At 48.5% G+C, this 22,670-nt stretch overlaps 4 protein-coding genes across 5 annotated transcripts; all 4 read left to right on the forward strand.

Moving 5' to 3' along the window:
• Positions 1-204: 204 nt before the first annotated feature.
• Positions 205-8,514, forward strand: GDPGP1 (GDP-D-glucose phosphorylase 1). 2 transcript variants are annotated; one of them, XM_004370633.2, is made up of 4 exons: positions 205-490; positions 5,093-5,149; positions 5,970-7,147; positions 8,394-8,514. In XM_004370633.2, the coding sequence occupies exon 3, from the start codon at positions 5,979-5,981 to the stop codon at positions 7,134-7,136; it is 1,158 nt and encodes a 385-aa protein (XP_004370690.1). In that variant the 5' UTR covers positions 205-490; positions 5,093-5,149; positions 5,970-5,978; the 3' UTR covers positions 7,137-7,147; positions 8,394-8,514. The 2 variants fall into 2 exon arrangements, with proteins under 2 accessions (XP_004370690.1, XP_023581714.1); XM_023725946.1 differs by lacking the exons at positions 205-490; positions 5,093-5,149 and having other exon boundaries at positions 5,346-7,147.
• Positions 8,399-12,255, forward strand: LOC111819467 (tubulin polyglutamylase TTLL13-like). Its single transcript, XM_023725947.1, has 4 exons — positions 8,399-8,523; positions 10,999-11,269; positions 11,629-11,669; positions 12,038-12,255. Exons 1-4 carry the CDS (start codon positions 8,433-8,435, stop codon positions 12,154-12,156), a joined length of 522 nt encoding a protein of 173 aa, XP_023581715.1. The 5' UTR covers positions 8,399-8,432; the 3' UTR covers positions 12,157-12,255.
• A 163-nt stretch (positions 12,256-12,418) lies between these two features.
• Positions 12,419-21,089, forward strand: LOC101352173 (tubulin polyglutamylase TTLL13). Its single transcript, XM_023725944.1, has 10 exons — positions 12,419-12,519; positions 14,771-14,901; positions 15,163-15,319; positions 15,716-15,859; positions 16,214-16,299; positions 16,971-17,202; positions 17,680-17,873; positions 19,291-19,476; positions 19,757-19,937; positions 20,263-21,089. Exons 1-10 carry the CDS (start codon positions 12,499-12,501, stop codon positions 20,533-20,535), a joined length of 1,605 nt encoding a protein of 534 aa, XP_023581712.1. The 5' UTR covers positions 12,419-12,498; the 3' UTR covers positions 20,536-21,089.
• Positions 20,535-22,547, forward strand: LOC111819459 (tubulin polyglutamylase TTLL13P-like). Its single transcript, XM_023725907.1, has 3 exons — positions 20,535-20,567; positions 21,038-21,356; positions 21,716-22,547. Exons 1-3 carry the CDS (start codon positions 20,535-20,537, stop codon positions 21,970-21,972), a joined length of 609 nt encoding a protein of 202 aa, XP_023581675.1. The 3' UTR covers positions 21,973-22,547.
• Positions 22,548-22,670: the final 123 nt, after the last annotated feature.

The raw sequence follows: 22,670 nt of genomic DNA on the forward strand, positions 1-22,670 counted from the left end.
GGAGGCGGGGCCCGGGGGCGGGGCCGGACGCTCCGTGGCGGAGCCCAGGCCGCACGGCCCCGCCTCCGGGGTGGGCGGATCGGGCGCGCCGCGTTCGTGAGAGCCGGTTGCGCATGCGTTAAGGGCATCGAGCCCTAGCTATGGCCCCGGTAGCGGCTGAGGAGGAAGTCGCGCGGTGCGTCTGCCTCACCTACTGCTGGTGGTGGCGGCGGCGGTCCTGGGCGGGGTCGAGTAAGGGACATCTGGGAAGTCCCTGGAGCCAGGGTACCTGGGAAATCTCGAGATTCGCTGAGTGGCCGGAACCGGTCGGTTGCCCACCTGCCCAGCGAAGACTTTTCCAGACTATATCAGTTGGCATTCGTCCCATGTGTTGCAGCCCCCATGCCACCTCTTCCAGGAGTATCCACAACCTTGCTGCCGTTGACTGAGGGCCCATTGAATGCCAAACACTGTGCGTAGTTTTCTTCGATTCTTAAGACAGCCCTGCAAGGTAGGTTCCTGCTTTACAAATGTGGAAAAACAGAGGTCCAGGTTCGGGCAATTAGAAAGTGGTCGCTCCAATCCAAGGCTCGTTCCGTTGCTCTCTATTGCTGTCACCCTTGCAACTGAGACACTCACCTCTAACCCCACCCCACCCACACCCCTACACCGCGTGCATCCGGCAGTAGGGACCGGTGCTGACCTGTTTGTTGCTGCCCCCTTCTCAGCCCCTAGGACAATTTTTTAAAAGATATTGTATTGTGTTTGCTTAGGTGAAAATTTACAGAGCAAATTAGTTTCCCATTCGATAATTTGTACTTATTTAAAGTGTTGGCTGACATTGGTTGCATTCCCCACAGTGTGTCAGCACTCTGTCCATTTCCGCCCTGGGTTCCCGGTTTCCTTGCGTCCGGTTTTTCTATCCCTTCCTGCCTTCTCATCTTTGCTTTTGGGCAAATGTTGTCCTTTTGATCTTGTATAATTGATGGTTCTAAGGAACACGTTCCTCTCCGGTGTTACTGTTTATTTTATGGGCCCTAGGACAATTCTTAGGGTTCAGCTAATATTTATCGGATGAATGAATGAATGAGTGAATGAAAGAAACTACACTGTTCCAAAAGATGAGGTTTCCAAGCTGCCTGGTGGAGGTGGTATTAATTATTGATTCTTCCAATTTATTCTCCTTGCTGATCTTTGTAAACTCGAAACCTGAGCGTTATCACTCTCAGTTTAAAACCATTAAATGGTTAAAAACCCAAATGCTGGCCCTCCATGACCTGACTTCCACCTGTCTCTCTGCCCTCTCCCCATGGCTCTCTTGTGTTTCAGCCACTGTGGGCTCTCAGTTCCTTTTCCTGGCCATGATCCACCCAGCCTCAGGGTCTTTGCACGCTCTGTTCTCCTTTACCTGGAAAGTTTTCTCCTCAAGTCCTTCCGTTTCTCGTTAACTCTTAGCCACTTGTAGTCATCCTTCAGTTCAAGCATCTTCCACAGGGAAGCCTTTCCTGACTCCCTGGACTAGATTAGGAATCTATTTTACACTCTCAGGGTACCCAGCCCTTCTCCTTGAGAGCATGCAGATTTTGTATTGGGTGATAATTGGCTTAATGTCTGTTTCCCCCGCTAGACTGCAAGCCCCATGAGGAGCTATGGAGAGCTATTATCCCCAGGACCTGATTTGTGACAGTTGTGTAGTAAATGTGTGCTGAGTGTCTGAGGTGTTCCCAGTGCTCGATAATCAGGCAGTCATCTGAGAGTGACTCTAGTAAGATTCACAGTATCACAATATAATAATGAGTGAGTTCCACCATTGTAGAAATGTTCCACTCCAAGAAAGGGGAGGCTGCAAAGCTATGGGAACACCAAGACCAATCAAGGTGACTGGTGTAGTCCTAGGAAGCTATAACCTGATTGTTTGTCTCCGACAATAGGCTCTTTCTGTAGAAAAGGTTTGATCTTCAGTTAGTAAAACCCAAAAAACCAAACCCGTTGCTACTGAGTCGATTCCAACTCATAGCAACTCTCTGGGACAGAGTAGAACTGCCCCTTAGGGTTTCCAAGGAGCGGCTGGTGGATTTGAACCACTGACTTTTGATTAGCAGCCAAGCTCTTAACCACTGCACCACCAGGGCTCCTCAGTTAGTAAAAAGAGGAGGCAAAAAGCAAGAAGCTGTCACTGCCTACACTAGACTGAGAGGGAGTGCTGGCCAGCCAATACCTGACCTCATGGCAAGTCTGTTTCTGTTCATAGTGAAGATGTAGGAATTGGCTTTGTATCATGGTGACCAGCGTGATCTGGATCTTCCAGCCACCTCAGTTGGTTCTGTCCTTTTTCACTGAACATCCTTCTGATTATAATTGTGCTTTCTGGTAGATGTTTGTGCAGAGGAGGGAATATACTGAACAGACAATAAGAACATTTTGTGCTGTTTGGCGTGTTTTTCATTGTAAATTATTAAAGAGATGTTCTGTTCTGCATCATCCAGCAGTCCCTGGTGAATCTGGTTAGCACACTGTCTTTCCCTCACCTGATCAAAACTTGATACAGTGATCAAACTAAGTTGCTGTTATACTTTTAAAAATAGCTTCTAGTGCTGTTTGTTGTAAATCTTTTGTTCTTTGGTTAGATTTTTCAAAGGGGTATTATTGGTTATATTTCTGTCAAAGTGTCCACTCTTGGATTTGTGAATTAATTCCATTTTTTTTCTTGTTTTCCAAGACACTTTTTTCCTCCGTGTAATATTAAGATTTCTTTCTTCCTGTTTTCCTTGGGATATTAGATAGGGTGGTAGCACAGGTTTCTCTGAGGACGTGACAATTGACCTGAGACCTGAAGGAGAAAATCTAGAGAAAGGGTATTTTAGGCAAAAAGAACAGAAAGCCTTAAGGCACTGAGCAGGAGTAAGCTTAGTAAGAGTGAGGAGCACAGTGGACAAAGGGAAGAGTGGTATGAAATGAGGTGAGAGAGGGAGGCACAGCTAGGCCGTGGTAAGGAACTGGACTTTATTACAGGAGCTTAAGATCACAAAAGGAGCCCTTGTGGTGCAGCGGTAAAGCGCTTGGCTGCTAACCAAAAGGTCAGCGGTTCGAACCCCCCAGCTGGTCCTCGGGAGGAAGATGTGGTAGTCTGCTTCTGTAAAGGTTACAACCTTGGAAACCCTATGGGACAGTTCTACACTGTCCTCTAGGGTCAGTATGAGTCAGAAGATAGACTTGGCGGCAGTGAGTTTTTCGGAAAGGTCACATAGCTAGTGAATGGTTGTTGTTAGCTGGGAACCCTCCCAGACCTCACCCTGTAGCCCTATGCGTCTCTTACTTTGTATCCTTTTTTGCTACAGTAAAGCTGTAATCATTACGTAGAGCCCTTTCCTTGAGTTCTGGAGTCATTCCGGCGAATTATCAAACCTGAGAGAGTAGTGAGGGCCAGCAGGTCAGAAGTGAGAGGGGCGGGGGCCCCCTAAGTTTATGGCTGGTATCCTGAGGGGGTAGAGGAAACCCTGAATTTGTAACTAGCAAGTCAAAAGTGAGGAGAGACCAGCCCCCACCCAAGCTTGAGCCTGGCATCCTGAAGCAGTAGTGGAAAAACCCTAAACTGTGGCCAGTGGGTCAGAAATGAGGGTGTTGTATGGACTTCCAAGCTTGCAGCTAACATCTGAAGTCTTAGGCTTTAACTTGTGAGCTCTGACCTAACTTCACGTGCTTAGGGTCAGAGGAAGAAGTGCTGCATAGACAACTGGTGTCAGAACTGAACAGAGAAGTGAAAAAAGTAGATATTTGATTATACTTGATTATTTATGATCTACTCACTAGCCTAGACGTTACCCTGAGCTCCAGGCTTGACTGTCCAGCTGCTTACACAACCTCCTTTCTCATGTACCCAGGGAGCATCTCAAACTCAGTAATCAAAATTGAGTTCTTGATTTCTCTCCTCCTCTAGCCAACCTAATCCCACCCATCTCCATAGTTTCCCCATCTCTGTAAATGCCTCAACAATCTACCTAGTGTCTGAAGCTGAGTCACCCCTAGTTCTTCTCTTTTCTTCAGTGTCTATAGCTAACACGTCAGCAGGTCTTGTTGGTTCAACCTCCAAAACGTGACTTAAACCCCCCGTTCCTCTCAATTGCCATCCCAGTAGGCCAACTCCCCCACCCCCCATCTCTCTCCTGGCCACTGGAATGGCCTTCTCGGTGGTCTCTCTCTGCTTCCCCTCTCGCTCCCCAACAATCCATTTTCTACACAGCAGTTAGAAAAAGGTTTATAAAATAAAAGATCATTCTCCTGCTTAGAACCTGTCAGTGATTTATTATATTGAGAGTAAAATCCAAGCTCCTGACCATGATGTATTTAAGCCCCCTGCCTTCCTCTCCAGCCTCATCTCGGACCCTCTCCCCTTTGTCTACCATGCGTCAGTGACACTGGCCGCCTCTCTGGTCCTGCAACAGGCCAGGCTCCTGCCTGATTCAAGGACTTGGACTTGCAGTTCCCTCTGCCCAGAACATGCTTTCCTCAGCTCTTCATTGATGACATCTTCTCATCCTTCATGTCTCAGCTGTCATCTCAGAGAGCCGTGTCCTGTCCTCTTATTTGAAGTAAGCACCCTGATCCCCACTGCTTAGTTACATTGTATTGTATCACTTGTTTATGTTCCACAAAGTACTTATCACCATCGGAAGTTAACTTGTTTATTCTTGCTTATTGTCTGATTCCACCACAAAAATGTAAGGTCCATGATGACAGGGACCTTGTCCATGTTACTTGTTACTGCCCTCAATGCCTCATACATTGTAGGCACTTCGTAAATACTTGGATTTTGTGGCTCAACTGAATGTGGAGTAGGGTGTACAGAAGAGGCACCCCCAGAACACTGGAGCAGGCATGAGGTGGGGGTTTGACTCTGAATGAATGAAAAGAGAGAGTGACTGAGTGAGTGCTGTCTTAGGTATAGTTCAGTTATATAGCAAATGATTGGATTTCTTAAATCCATTTTGAGGTTCACTTTTAATAGAATAATTTAAGACTTTACATTTTATTGTCAAAACTATGCTTAATTTGACTTTTGGTTAAGTCATTTCATATGCTTTTTATGTTTCCTTTCTATTTTGTTATTGTGAAGTTTCTGGGCCAGCAAAGCTGAGGGAACCCAAACTTGGACTGAAGCAACTCCAACAAGGTAATGCCTTCTTCTGAAGTTCCCCCTGGGCCTCTCTCCATGACATCTCTGGGTCCACAGGGTTCTAGGAGGCCAATGAGAGATGAAGACAGACACCAATTTCCCCCTTGAAGGACTGGCTCTAGGTGCTTATACAGACATTGGGCTGTCCTCACCCAAATGGTTCTGTGCACGGCCACGTGGAATCACTACAGAGCAGTGGAAAAGCTCTTCCCACAAAAGAGTGGTCAGCTTTGATGCCCTGGGCACCCATATACTGGCACAGTTCTCTGCAGGGCACTTTGACAGAGTGTGTATCCAAAGCCTTAGTCATGGGCCTGCTCTGACCCAGCGCTTTACTGGAGATCTATTTTAAAGAAAAAAAAGTGTGCGAAGATGAATGTACGTGGATGTTCATCACAACATTGTGTATAATAGTATCAAATTGATAACAACCTGTATGTACAACAACTGAAGATTGGTTAAAGAATCAAGATCCATCAGTATATAAAAATGAAGCTGTAGATGCCAAATGTAAACCCTGAAATTTTTCCCCTGGGTTTTGGGATAAGCGCTGTATTTTCTTTATTTTTTTCCTCCATTTAAAAATGTTTATGCAGTCAATATCTATAACGTTTACAAAGCAAAAAAAAAGTTGACAAATAATTTTAAGCCAGCAATAATGTATGCTCATTTGCAACTGATAGAATTATGAGTGATTTCTCTGTTTTTTAAATACTTTACCAAAGGCATATATTATTTTTGTAAAAATTATTTGAAAATAAAATAAAGCCTCTGGAAGTGAAAAGGTGTCATGCATTTTTTCACCTCTTTGTTTCAGGTCAGTCCCATGGCTATTCCATATGACTCAAATGAAGTGTCCTATTTGCTGCCTTCAAACAAGGAGGACTGGGAGGAGCAAGGCATTCCTGACTTTGTCTATGGGCAGGAGGAACTCCTGATGAGAGAGATTCAGTGGCCCAGGAATGCATCTGGTGTTCCAGGAGCTCTGCCACTGTCTCGCTTCGACTCTGCCGTCTGCTCTGCCTGGAGGCAGCGGATGGAGCTGGGTCTGTTTCGTTACCACCTGGGGGAATTGCAGACCCAAACACTCCCTGGTGCCGTAGGTTTTGTGGCTCAGCTAAATGTGGAGCGAGGGGTGCAGAGAAGACGCCCCCAGAGCATCAGGAGTGTGAGGCAGCCATTTGACCCAGAACAGTTTAACTTCAACAAGGTTCGACCGGGAGAAATCCTCTTCCGTTTGCACCGAGAGCCTGATCTGCCCGGTGCTGTCCAACAAGAGGACATCCTTGTGATGATCAATGTCAGCCCCCTGGAGTGGGGCCATGTGCTGCTGGTGCCCGAGCCTGCCCGGGGGCTCCCCCAGCGCCTGCTGCCAGGTGCACTGCGGGCTGGAGTTGAGGCTGTGCTGCTGAGCCTACACCCAGGCTTCCGTGTTGGCTTCAACAGCCTGGGTGGCTTGGCCTCAGTGAACCACCTACACCTGCATGGCTATTACCTGGCCCATAGACTGCCCGTGGAGGGGGCACCAAGTGAGCCCCTGGACCCTGGAGGCCATCTGCATTTTCTCCAGGCCCTCCCAGCTCCCGGCTTCCTCTTTTACACAGGCGGCCCAGGACCTGACTTGGAAGCCTTGGTAAGCAGGGTGTGTCGGGCCACTGACTACCTGACCGACCACGAGATTGCACATAACTTATTTGTGACCCGGGGGGCCCTGCCTGGAAAGACATCACCTTCCTCAGCCCTCACAGGGGTTCGAGTCATTCTCTGGGCCCGGAAGTCCAGCTTTGGGATAAAGGAAGGCGAGGCTTTCAATGTTGCCCTCTGTGAGCTGGCCGGGCACCTCCCCATCAAAACATCCCAGGACTTCACCAGCCTGACAGAAGCAGCTGCTCTGACCCTGATCCAGGACTGTCTGCTGCCTCCAGCCCAGGCAGAAGAGGTCCAGGCAGCACTGGTGGCCCTGGTGGCCCAGGAGGAGCAGTAATCCTTACTGAGGTATTTATTTTCTACTGATCTTAGTCCTTTTCCAGAGCCCTGTCCATATGGCCATTGGGCATTGTGCATGACTGCCTTCTTACCTGTCTCAGCTGAAAGGAAAGGATAAAGACTGGTAAGTGGTCTTTAAAAGAAAGAAACCTTGGAATAAATCTAACAAATGAGCCCTCATGGTTGTATCTGCTGCTTCTCTCCATTCTTCTTCTTTCACCCCATAGATGTCAAACTATTGTTAAGAAGGGAGTGTGTACAAAAGTCACACACTCCTGACTTTAGAGAAGAATATGGTGTTGACTGGACTTTTCTTGTCCTTTAATATCAAGTCTTAGGAAAGTGATAGTTTATGTGCCTCCAGCATGTGTGCCCCACCTTGCTCTGTTCTCACTTCTCTGCTTGTTCTCCCTTTGCCTACCACTGACTCTTACTTCTTTGTCCCTTCCTTACATTCTGCCCTGCTCCATTCCCACGTGCCTAACTTCACCTACCTGGCCCCAACACTGAAAACAAGGTGTCCTCACAACAACTTTAAAGTTACAGGCCCTCCTAATACCCCATTTAACAAATGAAGAGATGGAGGCTGACAGAGATTTAGTAGCTTGCCCAAGGTCAGACAGCTCATAAGTGGTGGAGCTGGGATTGGAGTACAGATAGTCAGACTCCAGAAGCCAAGCTAGGACAGTTTATACTTGTGACTGCCCCTCCAGTCAGTGGCTCCCATGATGGGTGGTGCTGTCCTTAACAGTTCATGGATGGTGAGCCTCAGCCAGCCCTCCTGGGGTCCTTCCCAGGTACGTCGCAAGCTCCTCATGATGTAGGCCCCCCATAAAATCCACAGCTAAGTCTTTGCTCCTCCGCTTCCGTCTGAGTCAGTTATCTCATCGCTTTGTTCTGCCCTGTTATTCCAGAGCTTTCCACACTGGTTCCAGAAGAGATGTCAATCGGTGGTATTGTAAGAGACTTAAAAAAAAAAAAAAACAACCTTTTGCTGTTGAGTCATTTCTGACTCATGGTGACCCCATGCGTTACAGAGTAGAACTGAGCTCCATTGGGTTTTCTTGGCTATAGTCTTTATGAAAGCAGATTGACAGGCCTTTCTTCCACAGCACTGCTGGGTGGGTTCGAACTGCCAACCTTTCAGTTAGTAGCCGAGTGCAAACCATATCCACCACCTAGGGACCTACTGTAGGAGAATACTTGTGTATAAAAAGCCATTCTCCTTGGATTTCCCTTGATTGTTGTTATACAGCAAAAGCAAAAGAAACCTTGGGTCTGGATCTCAACAGAGATGATCCTCACTGCCACCACTGCTGCCCCAAACACCTTGGGAAACAAGAATCCTTGCTCAGAAGATGGGAGGTCAGAGGAGGCTCACAGAGGTGGGTACTAGCTGTCAGCTGAAAGGGCTTCCCCCTGGCCAGCCTAGCCTCCCAGTAGAGGTTTTGGCTCCTTTCTTTCTCAACATGGGAGCCCTGGCCCTGTGTGTGCAGCATTTATGTAGAATTTTAGAGGTTTTATATCCCAAAGGATGTTACAAAGGCAGAATTTTGGGCAGGAATAAGGCAGAATATATACCCATAACCTATTTAAAAAGAAAAACAGTTTAATAGTCTATCAGAATTTTTTGGTCACTCTCAAATTTTTGGCAAGTTGCAGTTAACTTTCATTTACTGTCACTTTCTGCAATCCTTTGCGTATACATGCTCCAACAACATCACTTTATTTTACTTGCTTGCTCTCTGAAGGGAGTACAGATGATCATTGCTGCAAAGTGGATTTTGTGTTCAAGGTGATGAGCCCAAATATCAGGATTTTCCCAGTTTCTCCCTAGGACTGATGTTCAGGGGAAATCTTTCCTTGGCCCAAAGAAGTTTTTCCATAAAAAAGGGAAAAAAGTCAACTGGGTTTTCTTTATGGTGGGTACTTCTCAGCCATTTATATGACTTGTGAATCTTTTAAGAAGGGGGTTTGGACTGAAGCTTTTTCAGAGCTTAAGTATGGAACACCTAGGGAACCCTTTGTACTCCGAGTCCCAGCTAAGGAAGCAGGGCTTCAGGCAGGGTGGAAAGTGCTGATCCAGCGCAGGACCGCTTCACCTCTTTGCCGGCGGAGGGACAGCTTCTTGATGGAAAGCTTCATATGCCAAAGGGTTTTCGGGCTTAATCTAATGGCAAACCTTGAAGAGTTTTAAAGTAGAGAGCAACAGGTTTGCATTTTAGGAAGAAAATCCAAGCTGCAAAGGGGAAGATGGTTGGGTGGATCAAGAAAGGAAGACTACAATCAGGGAATCCAATTAAGAGTCCGCTGAATGGTGGCGATTCAGGCAAGAAATGATGGTGCTCCAGTTCCTGGAACGCTAAATATTTGTGGAAAGAATGAGAAAAATGAGTGTCGAAAAAGTCAAAGGCATTTCAAGAAAGCGGTAATTGAGAGATCATATGCTAAATAAAGATTAAGAAAGCTATGAATTAGAAATGTCCTTTTTTTAAAGGAGGGACATTTTTAAAGTGCCCTCTGAATTTAGCCACACAGGATAATCTTAAGGTGACAAGTTGAGCTGAGTATGGTGAAGGTGGGAAGCAGTAGATAAGTGGGTGGATGTCAGGAAGAGGAGGGAGGTGGCAGTGAAGAACACTGATAAGGCAGTTTTGCTATTGCTTAGTTAAGTGATAGCTCTTAGCCAGGGTGAGCGTCTCGCAGGGTGGGAACTTGTGGGCACGTGTTCTAATCGCGGCTGTCTCCCCCAAGTGCAGAGGCTGGTCAAGGCATTTATTGAAAAACTGAAGAAAGGCAAGCAGATACTTGTCCCGAACACAGACATGGCCAAATACCGGACTGGCCCGCGGGTTCAAGGAAGGATGGTGGGGAGGTGGGAACTGGCGTTCACGCGAAGGACTACAAGTCCCGCCGCCGCGGGAATCGGGTCGCGGGCTCGAAGGCGCTCCACGGCCGGTCCCAGAAGGCAAACGTTTGCTTCCCCCGCCCAAGATGGCCACGGTCGGCGTCCAAGTGGGTGGGGTTCCCGGGAAGGCCCCGCCCCCCAGGATTCTTCTCCAATGGGGGCCGCCCTCGTGTCCATGGCGACGGCGGCGGCGGCTGCCAGCTTGCTCTACGAGGCGCCGCCGCCGCCGGGATCTTTAGGAGCGAGCCCCGCCGGGGAGCGGGCTCCCTCTCGCGATCGACTGGGGCAGCCCGTCCTGTGGAACTAGGAGGCGGTCCCGGACGCCCAGCGACGCCCGGGAAGGAGCGGGAGCCGGGCGAAGAGCGGACATGAACGACCAGCTGAGCTCAGCCGTGGGCCCCTAGGGGCGGACCCTGCAGCCCCTCCGCTCTCCTCGAAACCTTTGGTGGGCAGTGTCCGCCGTGGGCTTCCCCTCTGCAGACAGTGCCCAAGGGGTCTTAGCCATTGGGTGCCTGGCCCGTTTGTGTACACGTGTAGAAACTGAGTCCTGGGACGGGGAAATTGTCGGCTTAGGAGATTTTTGGTCTTCAGCTCTATTTTAAAAGCGAAGCCCCCCTTCCCCCCAGCGCTCCCAGCCATCCCTCTCCCGATTTAGCAACCAAAAAAGTCATGGTCCCTGCCAGCTGTACCCTGAATGCACTCCAGTGTGTTGTATGGAGTGATCCTGAAGGATTGGGGCTTGTTATCAGGAAATGTGTATCTCAGATAGGCATCCCACGGCCCATCTACCTACTAGAAAACATCCTATTCTGTAGTGGCATTGTTCTGTTTTGAAGGGGCAGCAACATTCCCTTGTAACACCATGAAGGTCTTTTGGGAGGATTCTTGCAGGCCTTCCCAGGGCCTGGAGGGGAGTTCTGATAATATTTCACTCCCACCCACCCTCCTACAGAATCTAAGAGGATGGAGCCGAGTACCTGTAAAACCAGTGAATCGGAGGAAGACTATGTTGAGGAAGAGGAATCTGAGGAGGAATGTGTTAAAGGGGGAGAAACTATCCCTTCTAACCCTTCTAATGAGGCACTCTCAAAGGCTGACTATAATGCATTTGGGAATGGGGCTCCCTTATCCATTATAGCTAAGAAAATTCCAAAGAAAACTATAGCCCCAACTGACCCAGAGGACTTAGAAGTTGGGAGAAGAAAGAGAAAGAGGAAACACAGGTAACCATTCCCTGGACCCCCTTACCTGCTGGGTTCTAGAGAGTCACCTCCTGGCCTCCCTCTCAGCAGTGGAGGGGGCTGGGATCTAAGGTCCTCCCTTCAGCCTGTGAAAGCAGACAGGGAATATGGAAACATCACTAACATTTTGGTACGACAGGAACAAAATTCAAATATTTGGGTTGGCTCAGTTTGGAATTTTCTTTCAACATGTATCAACTGGTCTTTAAATGGCTTCTAGAGAAAATTCAACACAATTGTATTGTGTCAAATTTGTTGGGTGTCTTCATCTGGGTGTCTGGCAGCCCAGGGTTTGTCCTTCCCTCCCAATCTGCCTGATTTCTGTTATTCCTCTATTCCAGACCCCTAGCCATCAACCTGACCAACTGCAAGTATGAGAGTGGTAAGCAGCCAGATCATCACCCACACCATTGTGCTTGTCATTCACATCACCGTGCGCTGTTATTCTGGGGGTGATCCCCTAATCATGCTCCCAGCCCCTGGATCTTGTCAGACAAACAAGGTCTGGCCCATAGTCTGTACTGAACTTCCTGATGCTCCCTGGCTCAGCTACTGGCAGCTGAGACATCACTGTTCCAGTTAGTCTCAGTGGTAGTGAGCTAACAAGAAAAAAAATGGCCACAAGTCACCACTGCCCAACCCTTCCCAGATTTACCAGAGATGGGACAAGACCAGATTAAAAGAGTTTTTTTGAGGAAGCTTTGAGAGGCCTCAGCAATTTCTTTTTTTTTTTTTTTTTTAAATCACCAGCTAGATCAGCCATCTCCTTCGTCCCCTCCTATTCCATTGGCATTTCAGAGCCTGAGGTGCCAGTGCGAACCCTCCCAGAGACAGCTCTGCAGGCCAGAACAATCTTGATTGAGAGATAGGGAGAAAACCAGAGCTGACAGGAGCAGAGAGCCAGGCTCTAGTTTTCTCTGCCACAGATTTTGGAAGGGCCCTGACAGCCTCATGAACTTGGAATTGTCACATGGTCACTAAACTGCAGAGCTGAGGTAAGAACTACCTCCCTCTTCAACCTGCCCCTCTCCCATCAGGTCTGTCCTGACCCAGCTAGCTCCAGGGCTTGTTGCTAGTGCCCAGGCTGGGACTACTAACGTCCTATCTCTACAGTGCGTCGGGCAGCCCAAATGTGTGGCCTGAAGGAGGTGGGAGAGGATGAGGAGTGGACTGTGTACTGGACAGACTGCTCTGTCTCACTGGAACGAGTCATGGACATGAAGAGGTTTCAGGTACCAACCTGCTGGTCCAAGATTCTAAAGGCTGAGGCCTCAGGATGACTACTCCCACCCTTCCGACCCAGGCACCCACGTCTGCCACTCATTGTAGCTGTACCCCTGTGCAGAGCAGGAAAGGCCACACCCAGGACATTCTGCTCGAATAGAAATAGTCTGCTCTTGGGTCTCTGGAGCTTCTATTATCTGAAGAAAGGGTCTGGTGGGCATACCCTACCTCATTATTTGCTCTTTGCCTGGAGACATCTGTGCCCAACTGGCCTCCTTCAGGGCAGGTGAGCCCATTTTACAGAGAAATCTGGGAAACAGCTTCAGGGCTATCAGCAGGGCCAGCTGAATGACCCAGCCTCCTAAGCAGGGCTTCAAACTGGTTCGTTCCGGTTCGGACCCCTGCTGAGAATTTGCATTTCCACCCCCAGATACACTGAATCAGAATCTACATTTTAACACGATCCCCAGGTGATTCTTATGTATAATAAATTTTGAGAACCTCTACTGGTGCATCTCAGGATTGGTCCCTAACCAGCACCATTAGTATTTCCTGGAAGTTTGTTAGAAATGCAATTCTCAGCAGGGGTTCCAACCAGAAGGAATCAGTTTGAAGCCCTGCTCCTAAGGAGCTTAGCCTAGCACTCCACATCCACTAAGAGACATGGGGTCCTGCTTGGCAGCAGGAAGGTCAGGAAATATGGACCAGGGTCCATAAGAAGAATATAACTTCCTCATGGTATTTTTTATTATCCTTTAATTGGGTCTTTGTGGTGATTAGCAATAAAATCATTGAAAAGGGCCCACAGGCTTATTTGGGGTGGGGGGAGCCAGGAAGGGAGTTCAGAAGACCATAATCTGTTTCACAACCAGTCTTGGGAGAGGAGCCCAAGAGAGAACAGGTGCTAGACGCTTTCAAGAAGCTTCAAAGAAGGGCCATGCAGGGAGCAGGTGTAGATGAGGATAACGATAGTTAACATTTATTGAGGGCTTATTATATATCAAGGAGCCCTAGCGGCACAGTGGTTAAAGTGATGACTGCTAACTGAAAGGTCGGCAATTTGAAAACACCAGCAGCTCCATGGGAGAAAGATGTGGCAGTCTGCTTCTGTAGAGATTTACAGCCTAGGAAACCCTATGGGGTTGCCTATGTGTCAGAATCAACTAGACAGCAGTGGGTTTGGGTTTAGGGTTATTATATATCAGAGTGCCTGGGTGGTGCAAGTGGTTAACATGCTAGGCTGCTAACCAAAAAGCTGGAGGTTTGAGTCCACTATGAGGCACCTCAGAAGAAAGGCCTGGTCATTGAAAACCCTATGGAGCACATTTCTACTCTGATACACATGGAGTGTGTCAGCAACTGGTAACTCTATGCCAGATGCTGTGTTAAATGCTTTTACATTCTTATCTCATTAAATCCTCAAAAACAACACTGAGGGGTAGATACCCCTTTGTTACAGAGGAGGACACTGAGTCTCAGAAGTACTAAGTTCACACAGCTAGTGAGTGGGAAAGCCAGTGAGGGAGTGCCTACCCATCCCATGATGCCGCCTCCCAACACTGGGCAGCACCGAGTAGCCAGGGATTTCCAGACCACCACAGAAAGCCATGCCCTGTGGGGAGCCCAGCGGTGCATTCCCTAGGACTGATTCTGAGTTTCCTTTTCTCTTTTGTATCCTTTGGGAAATGTTCTTTGTATTATTTGCTTTGTGCTATCATACACCGATTGTCCTTATAGGACTAGTCTCTGATAGTCTGTTGTTACTTGCCATGGAGTGAATTCCAGCTCACGGTGACCCCGTGTGTGCAGAGTAAAACTGCTCCATAGGGTTTTCAAGGCTGACCTCTTGGAAGCAGATTGCCAGGCATGTCTTCTGAGACACCTCTGGGTGGGTTTGAACCGGCAATCTTTCAGCTAGTAGTCGAGTGCTTAACTGTTTGTACCACCCAGGGACTCTCTGGTGGTCTGAAGGATGATACAAAGTGGTAAGAAAGCCCAAAGTCCCGGCTAGCGTACACCCTTTCTTGCTGCCCTTCATTTCCTAACCCAGTGTGGGTGTGTGTTGGGCAGTGGTCAAGGAAGTCCTTCTCACCTGCCTTAGGGAATCTTGTTTTCACCCTTGGGTAGTGATAGGTAGAGTGCTTACGTCCACTGTGATTTCTACCTTACCCTCAATCCTCCTCACTGCTTCTTGGGATGCCCAGCTCCCAGGAACTGTCATTTACTCTGGGGGTAGTATAACCACTGACTCTGTTTCAGAAAATCAACCACTTCCCTGGCATGACAGAAATCTGCCGCAAAGATCTGCTGGCTCGGAACCTCAACCGCATGCAGAAGCTCTATCCTACTGAATACAACATCTTCCCGCGCACCTGGTGCCTCCCCGCAGAGTGAGTGAGCCTGGCTTCACATGCTGAGATACTGGGGGAGGAAAGGGCTCGCCGTCTGCGTTCCCTCCGGACCCTGGCCTTGTGACCTAGGAATGTCTCAGAGGGATGGAAGTGGAATGAGAGAGCTTCAGCTGGTCAGAGAAAAGTGGGTCTGAGTTCACGTGCTCCACGAAGAGCATGGGATAGCAGGAAGAACTCCACGGGGCCCAGGGATAGCCATGGTGCACAGAAACCTTTTGACCAGCCCCTCTCTGCACATAGCTACGGGGACTTCCAGTCTTATGGTCGTCAGCGGAAAAACCGCACTTATATCTGCAAGCCGGACAGTGGCTGTCAGGGACGGGGCATCTTCATCACCCGAAATCCCCGGGAGATCAAGCCAGGAGAGCATATGATCTGTCAGCAATACATCTCTAAGGTGAAGGGGGCCTCAGGACCGCCAGGTCCCCCTACCCCCGGCACTGGGGTGCCTTGCCTCTCCCAAAGCCAGTGGGGAGCTGGTTTTAGGTTCCTACCCTTTGTTATCCCTGGTATCTTGGAGGCAGAATGGAGCCATGGTTCAGAGCCAGCCTCCCTGGGTTTGAACCTTAGCTTTTTTACTTCCTAGATATGTGACCCTGTGCAATTTTCTTATTCTTTCTGTGCCTGAGTTTCCTCATTTGTTAAATGGGAATAATAATAGTAACTACTTCATATGGTTAATTTGAAAATGAAATGAGTTATTATGTATTCGTAGCACTTGAAACTGTGTGTGGTACATAGTAAGCACTTCAAGTGTGTTGTTGTTCTTCCTTATGGGTTTGCGTGCTCTCAGCCGCTCCTCATTGATGGTTTCAAGTTTGACATGCGAATCTACGTCCTGATCACGTCCTGTGACCCTCTTCGGATCTTCATGTATGAGGAGGGCCTGGCCCGCTTTGCCACCATGCCCTATGTGGAGCCCAGCATTAACAACCTGGTAAGGGGGCCAGGTTCTATGTAGAAAGGTTCTATGGAGAAACCAAGAAGAGGGGCTTGTCATTGTCACGCATGAACAAGGAATGAAGCCAGTGAGAGCTTCCGCATCTGGCTGGAAAGAGAGCATTTGGTGGGTGGTGACTGAGGAAAGGTCATCACCTGGAGGAGCCCAGCACACCCTCTTTCCCAAGAGCTTAGAGGACAGTCCTCGGATGAAGTCTGAAAGTTGTTCCAAAGCCTAGAGGGACAGGAGAGAAGCAATCCTGGTGAGGGATGGGCAATACAGAGGCACAAAGGGCTGGACAAGAGTGCTGCAGAGAAGCAGTCTGAGAGCATAGGGCCACTCTCTTCACAGGATGATGTTTGCATGCACCTGACCAACTATGCTATCAACAAACACAATGAGAATTTTGTCCGGGATGATGCTGTGGGCAGTAAGAGGTACTCCCTACTATTTTCTCTTGCTTTCTCTGCCCCTGAGCCCATAGTCTCAGCAGCCCATGAAACTGAGCTGTCTCTTGGGAAGCTGATTGCCCAGAAAACTCAGCGTTTACAGACCCTTGTCCCATGCCTGTCCCCCAAGTTCAGCCCCAAATCTCACCCTGATAACTAAGCCCTGCTCCAAGCTGCTTTGTTGTGTTAGTTGCCATCCAGTCAATTCCAACTCATGGCAACCCCGTGTATGCAGAGTAGAACTTGCTCCATAAGGTTTTCAAGGCTGTGGCCTTTTGGAAGCAGATGGCCAGCCTGTCTTCCAAGGCGTCTCTGGGTAGATTCGAACTGCCAATCTTTCAGCTAGTAGTCGAGTGCTTAACCATTTGCACCACCCAGGGACTCCTCCAAGCTGCTACCCATTGCCATCAAGTCGATTCCAACTCATAGTGACCCTATAGGACAGAGGAGAACTGCCCCCACAGGGTTTCCAAGGAGTGGCTGGTAGATTCGAACTGCCGACCTTTTAGTTAGCAGATGAGCTCTTATCCACTACACCACAGCCCTTTAAAGCACAAGGTCCTGGGCACGGGATTCAGGGTAGTATTAGGGAGCCCCCTGCTTTAGCCAGGTTCCACTGGCATAGAAACTGGCCTTCCTCTGAGCACTGGGCCTCACAGGAAGCTGTCAACACTCAATGTCTGGCTGCGAGAGCATAGCTACGACCCCCGAGAGCTGTGGAAGGACATTGAAGACATCATCATCAAAACCATCATCTCAGCCCATTCCGTTCTTCGCCACAACTACCGAACCTGTTTTCCCCAATATCTGAGTGGAGGTACATGTGCCTGTTTTGAGATCCTTGGTTTTGACATCTTGCTGGACCACAAGCTGAAGCCCTGGCTGCTGGAGGTGAGGATTATCTCCTAGGCTTTGCAAAACCAGGTTCAGAGGCCTCCCTGAACAGGACACTTGGGATAGGAGTGCACTCAGGTGGTAGAGTAGCAGCCCTGGGGTGGGTGGGAACACTTGGTGGTTCACCAGCAGAAGGCATAGGACCTCTACACTTGACCTGCTGAGTCAAATCTTGGTAGTCTCTGGCCTCTACCAAGGGATCCAATTTTTAATTCTACATTTTCCCAGTGTAAGCCTTGCCTTTAAGGACACTGTATCTGTAGAGTCAGGCTGTCTGATTTTCTCTCACCAGCCTGTGAACTGGTGGGATCTCTATGGCAGAGTTCTATGGCCTTGGAAACCAGAGCATCCGGTCTCCTTGGCTGAGGCCATTAGAAGAGGATGTCTCTCCCAGACCCTCCAATTAAGCCTGCAAGAGACTACCACCGGATCAGGTGGCCTAGGAAGGGGGCGGGTAATGACTCCTCCTGGCAGGTAAACCACTCTCCAAGCTTCACCACGGACTCACGTCTTGATCGAGAAGTGAAGGATGCGCTTCTCTGTGATGCCATGACCCTTGTCAACCTCCGGGGCTGTGACAAAAGGAAGGTGCTAGAGGAAGACAAGCGGCGAGTCAAGGAGCGGCTTTTCCAGTACCACCAACAGCCACGAGAAGCCAGGTGCTTCAGGTGTCTGACATGTGTTTAGTTGTGTAACTCTGTCTTCTTTCACTTCTGAGAGGAGGAGTCCTGCTCTAGATGGAAGACAAGGACTGGGACTGATTAGCTATTAAAAAATTTTTTTTTGCATAGATTATATCAAAATTCAAAAGATACAGTGAATAGTCTCTTTCCCACCCCTTTCCTCCAGCTACAGTTTTCCTCCCTGAAGCCAATCATTGTTCCTAGAGTCATGCGTATATTTTCAGAAATATTTAATGCACACACACACATTCATAAAAATTATTTTTCTCCCGTTGGCTACCCAGACAATAGCATAACTTGCATACTCTTCTGTACTCTGCTTAGCAATATATTTTAGAACTATTTTCATATTAGCACATAAAGAACTTTATGTAGTTTGATTAGCTTGTTTTTGTTTTTATAACAAAGCTCTTCTACAAACTGGTTTCTGAGAAAGCTTATTTAACACTGAAACAAAGGAAACAGTTTAGTTGTTCAAAAATAGGGGATTGTTTAAATCAGTGCTGATCACCCATTGTTTTAATTGTGAGATGGGTTCCAAACATCGTAGTTTGTTGCCAATACTAAAATTATAACTTGTTAATGATGCATAAAAATGAACTGGAGTAGATTTAGGCTTATTCCTGTAACAACATCATTCTCCCCTACTTGCATGCCAGTATGCAGGGACAGAGTGTATTTGATTCGCCATGATATATCCTTCAGGCCTAGCACACAGTCAGCACTCAAATGTTTGTGGAATGAATGGGGGTGAAGTATAACAAGAAATGCCCTGCGTATTTCCACGACATAGGGCTGTGCACGTCGGTGTCATTAATAATGCCTTTCAATGGGGGAAAAAAGGTTGAAAACTGGACTAAATAAAACTATAATCATACACTAAAATACTAGGTAGTCATTTTAAAATGTCGTTATATGATTACATTTTCATTATGAAAAGGCTGGGGAGAAAAAAAGAATGAGGTACTGAGTGGCAAGACCAGGACTCACACTTGGGAGATCCTGCCCTAGAGGCCATAATCATAACCAATATGCTAATTGCATAGTAAGATTATGGGAGGTTTTTTCTTTCTTTATGCTCCTCTAAATATTCTGCAATGAATATGTATTACTCCTATAACAGAAACCTAAAAGATTGTGATAATTCGAGTGCTAGCTTATGAGTGGACTCCTCTGCATTAAAGATGAAAAGCAGATTTTTGGAAGTTGAACCTATTTTCATAACTGTACACAGGTGAGGCTGGCCAAAGATGGGCTTGGCAGCTTTCACCACATGGGCAGGCAGGGGCCCAGAAGGCCATAAAGCTATCAGGAGGTTCTCAAAAGCGTTAGCCAGTGTGCCTTTCCTTATTGAACATTCTCATTGTCCTTTTCTGACTCACCCTGAGCTTGGTTTTCACAGGCGAGAACAAATTCAGTCCTCCCATGCAGCAATGCTGGACCAGGAACGATATGAGGATTCCCACCTGGGGGGATACCGGCGGATCTACCCTGGGCCTGACACGGAGAAGTATGCACCCTTCTTCAAGCACAACGGCTCCCTCTTCCAGGAGACTGCTGCTTCCAAGGCCAGAGAGGAGTGTGCCAGGTACTTTGCCCAAGGACACAGGCCTGTAATCCCTGCATCCTCCTCTCCGTACACTTGGGTGGGGGCAGAGCCAGAGCCAGACACTTGAAGAATGAGGAGTGGAACTACACATCCTATGAGACTCCTAATGACTCTTCCAGTTTAGCAGGTTTCCCATCTTCCCCTTATTCCTCTTCCATTGGTCCCAAAAACAGATCATAATTTCCTCTTTCCCCTTTTTTCTCATCCCCTTCTCTCCAAAACAATTTCTCCAGTATCTAAAGCTCCTGTGTCTTGCCAGGCAGCAACTGGAAGAGATCCGCCTCAAGCAGGAACAGCAGGAGACCTCAAGCAATAAGAAGAGAAAGGAAAACAAGGACCAGAACCAGGGGGAATCAGCAGGAGAGAAGAGCCGATCCAGGGCAGGGCCCCGAGGCCTTTCCACCCACTTGGTTTTCAGGAACCGGATCCAGGAGAAAGAGGTGTCAGGGGTTTTGTGGCTCTTGTTTTTTTTACAGGAAGATGGGTTGGCACTACCAGAGAAGGGAATCTGCTGTCCCCTCCTCCCCTTGCACAAAGAGAGAGATGAGCTCACAATCAATAAATTGAATCTGACCTTTTGGAACAGGAGATGAAAGAATGGATAACAAAGGGTCAAGAGTAGCAGTAGATGAGGGATGTGGGAACAGTACACTAAAGTCAGGGAAGGGCCAGAGGTAGAGTGGGCAGGGGTCCTGTAGCCATCCTTGCTGATGATTTAGGACTCATCCTTGGAGATCCTGCATTTATCTCTCATGTTCCTTGTAGCAGCCACCAGTACACCTGGACACTATGCAGCCGCAGGAAATTGTGGAAGAGGAGGAGCTGGAGCGGATGAAGGCCCTGCTACAAAGGGAGAATCTCATTCGAAGCCTGGGTATTGTAGAGCAGCTCAACCGCATGCTGCATCCCAGCCATCGGGGCCAGAAAAAACTTCATGAGTATCGGGTGAGGGTCCCTACACAGCCTCCTGCAGAACAAGGGAACAAGGGCTGTGGTACTGGCACATGGTGGTGGTCACATTACAGGAGGCTAATGTGATGGTATCTGGCAGTGGAACCTGGGAAAGCAATGTATGCTGGGCCTTGGGAAGAGGGTCTGTTGGGTTTTTTTGCATCTGCTCCCAAGCTCCCTTGTTTTTGGTAATGACATCCAGCAAAATGCAGCTCCCAACCTTCTCACTTACAAGAGATTTGCTCTGCATATTCCTGTCTCACAATAACCCAAAACTCATGACTGACAAATAACAAGGCCACCACCCTCCTCAGTGGCTTCTGTGTAATTCTCTCCCTAGCACTGCCAGTGCCCTGGTTCCAATGGGAGATAAGTAAACAATCTTGGGCCAACAAAACAGCTGCTGCATTCACTATTCCCTGGGCTAGTAGCAAATCCATCTGGGTTCTTTGTTCTTGTTTAGCCCCAAAGGAATAACTGGTTAAATAGTGACTATAGCCTAGAAGACATTTTTTTTTAGTTACCTATTTCTTCCAACTTCCGTCCAACCTCACAAGAAATGTGGTAAGGGACTGCTCTTTTCCTCTAGCCTAGATTTCACCAGGACAGGCTGGGCAGTCAAGAATTGCAATCTGTGAGTCTGGTCCCATTGGTGCTCTTGCGAGGGGCCACCACAGAGCAGGGCCTTCCTCATTTCCTGCATCCAGTTCGGCCCCACGAATTGATCCCCAGGATCTTAGGGCCACTGCCAAGCATGAATGCTGCAATTCCACATCATTCCCAGTGCCATCTACAGCCCAGGAACTTCAACTGGATAGGAGATCCAGCAGCTAAAGGGCCCTGTTCACTGTTAATGAAGAAATCTGGGAGGCGCTATTTTTCCAGCGCTAGAGTCGGGCTCACTAGCCGTAAGTATACGAAACTAGCTCTAGTCACTTTCACTTGTGTAAATCCTCACTAGCTAATATTGCAGCTAGGATGCTCCCAAAATATAATATAGCCCTTCCAGGAGTGTGGGAATAGGGAAGGTTGTGAAACCATTTATTTACTTCCTACTAGATAGAAATGGCAGAAATACAATCCCAGCACTCAACAAATGTTAACAGGGAAATGGACAAGTAAACCCACCAATTGCAATACAGAGTGGTAAAGACGCTACAGGGTAGCATGAGATGCCATTCCTCTGTGTTGGGCCACAAATGGGGAAGAGGTGAGGCAAACCTCTTCTGTGAATACCAACTCAGGGGGACCCATGTTTCCACTGCAGAAGGACAAGCCAGCAGAAGGCTAGAAGCCATAAACCGCGCCCTGGCAGGATCAGTGCCACCCTCTTTAACCCCAAAGCAGGGCTATCTTCTGCACCCGGGAAGAGTGGCAAGTGACTCATGGACTGGCTGCACCTTGCCCTCCATGGTAGACTCTGCGCACAGAGCAGTCAAGGCCCGAGAGCTCACCTTCTGCCCTGCCTCTGCACCCCTGCTTCAGCGTTCCAGTGCACTCCTCAACATCAGCCACCACAGGTAAAAAGCAGGAAGCAAGCCCAGGACTCAACGGCTCCTGGAGAACCTACTCAGGTTTCCAAAGGGGCAAAGGACCTTTGCTACATGAAAGTCTGTCAACCTCCAGTTTGAAAAGCCCTGGCCGGGAACCCTGTTTACATAAGGCAAAACACAAAGATGCCAAGACTCTCTCTACACCCTAAGATTATTTTGGGATCAGTAAAGACTAAAAGATGAAGAGGAGCCAGGGCCGGGCATCTACTCATCCCAGGCCTTCAAGACTTAGCCCGGGTTTATCGCTAGGTGATGGGCCGAACCCTGGGTGCGGCCTGGGGCTGGAGGTCATCCCGGCCCACAAGAAGCCTCTCTTCCAGAGGAGCCGGGTGCCCAAAGGACGAGGCTGACGCCGTCAGGAGGAGACCGCCGAGGGTAGGCCCCTGCCAGCTCCTGTGGCGGAGGCAGACAGGCCGGCCTGGGGAGGGGGCAGCTCTTAGCAATTGAACCCGTCTTTTTATTAAAGTTCTATGCCGTTTTCCAGGCTCGTCCGTACTTCATTCTGGCCCTTGTGTTTCAGCGAAGTCTTCTCTACAGTCAACCACCGGGAATGCTGGCCCACTGAACCGTTCAAGCCCACGTATCCCTGCCCTCTCCATGAAAGGGGCGGGGGGGGGAGGAGCGCGCCACGCCCCACCTACTTCCGGTCGCGCTTCTCACTTCCGGTGC

The sequence above is a fragment of the Trichechus manatus genome, unplaced genomic scaffold (assembly GCF_000243295.1).
Source record: "Trichechus manatus latirostris isolate Lorelei unplaced genomic scaffold, TriManLat1.0 scaffold00009, whole genome shotgun sequence".
Taxonomy (NCBI): Eukaryota; Metazoa; Chordata; class Mammalia; order Sirenia; family Trichechidae; genus Trichechus; species Trichechus manatus.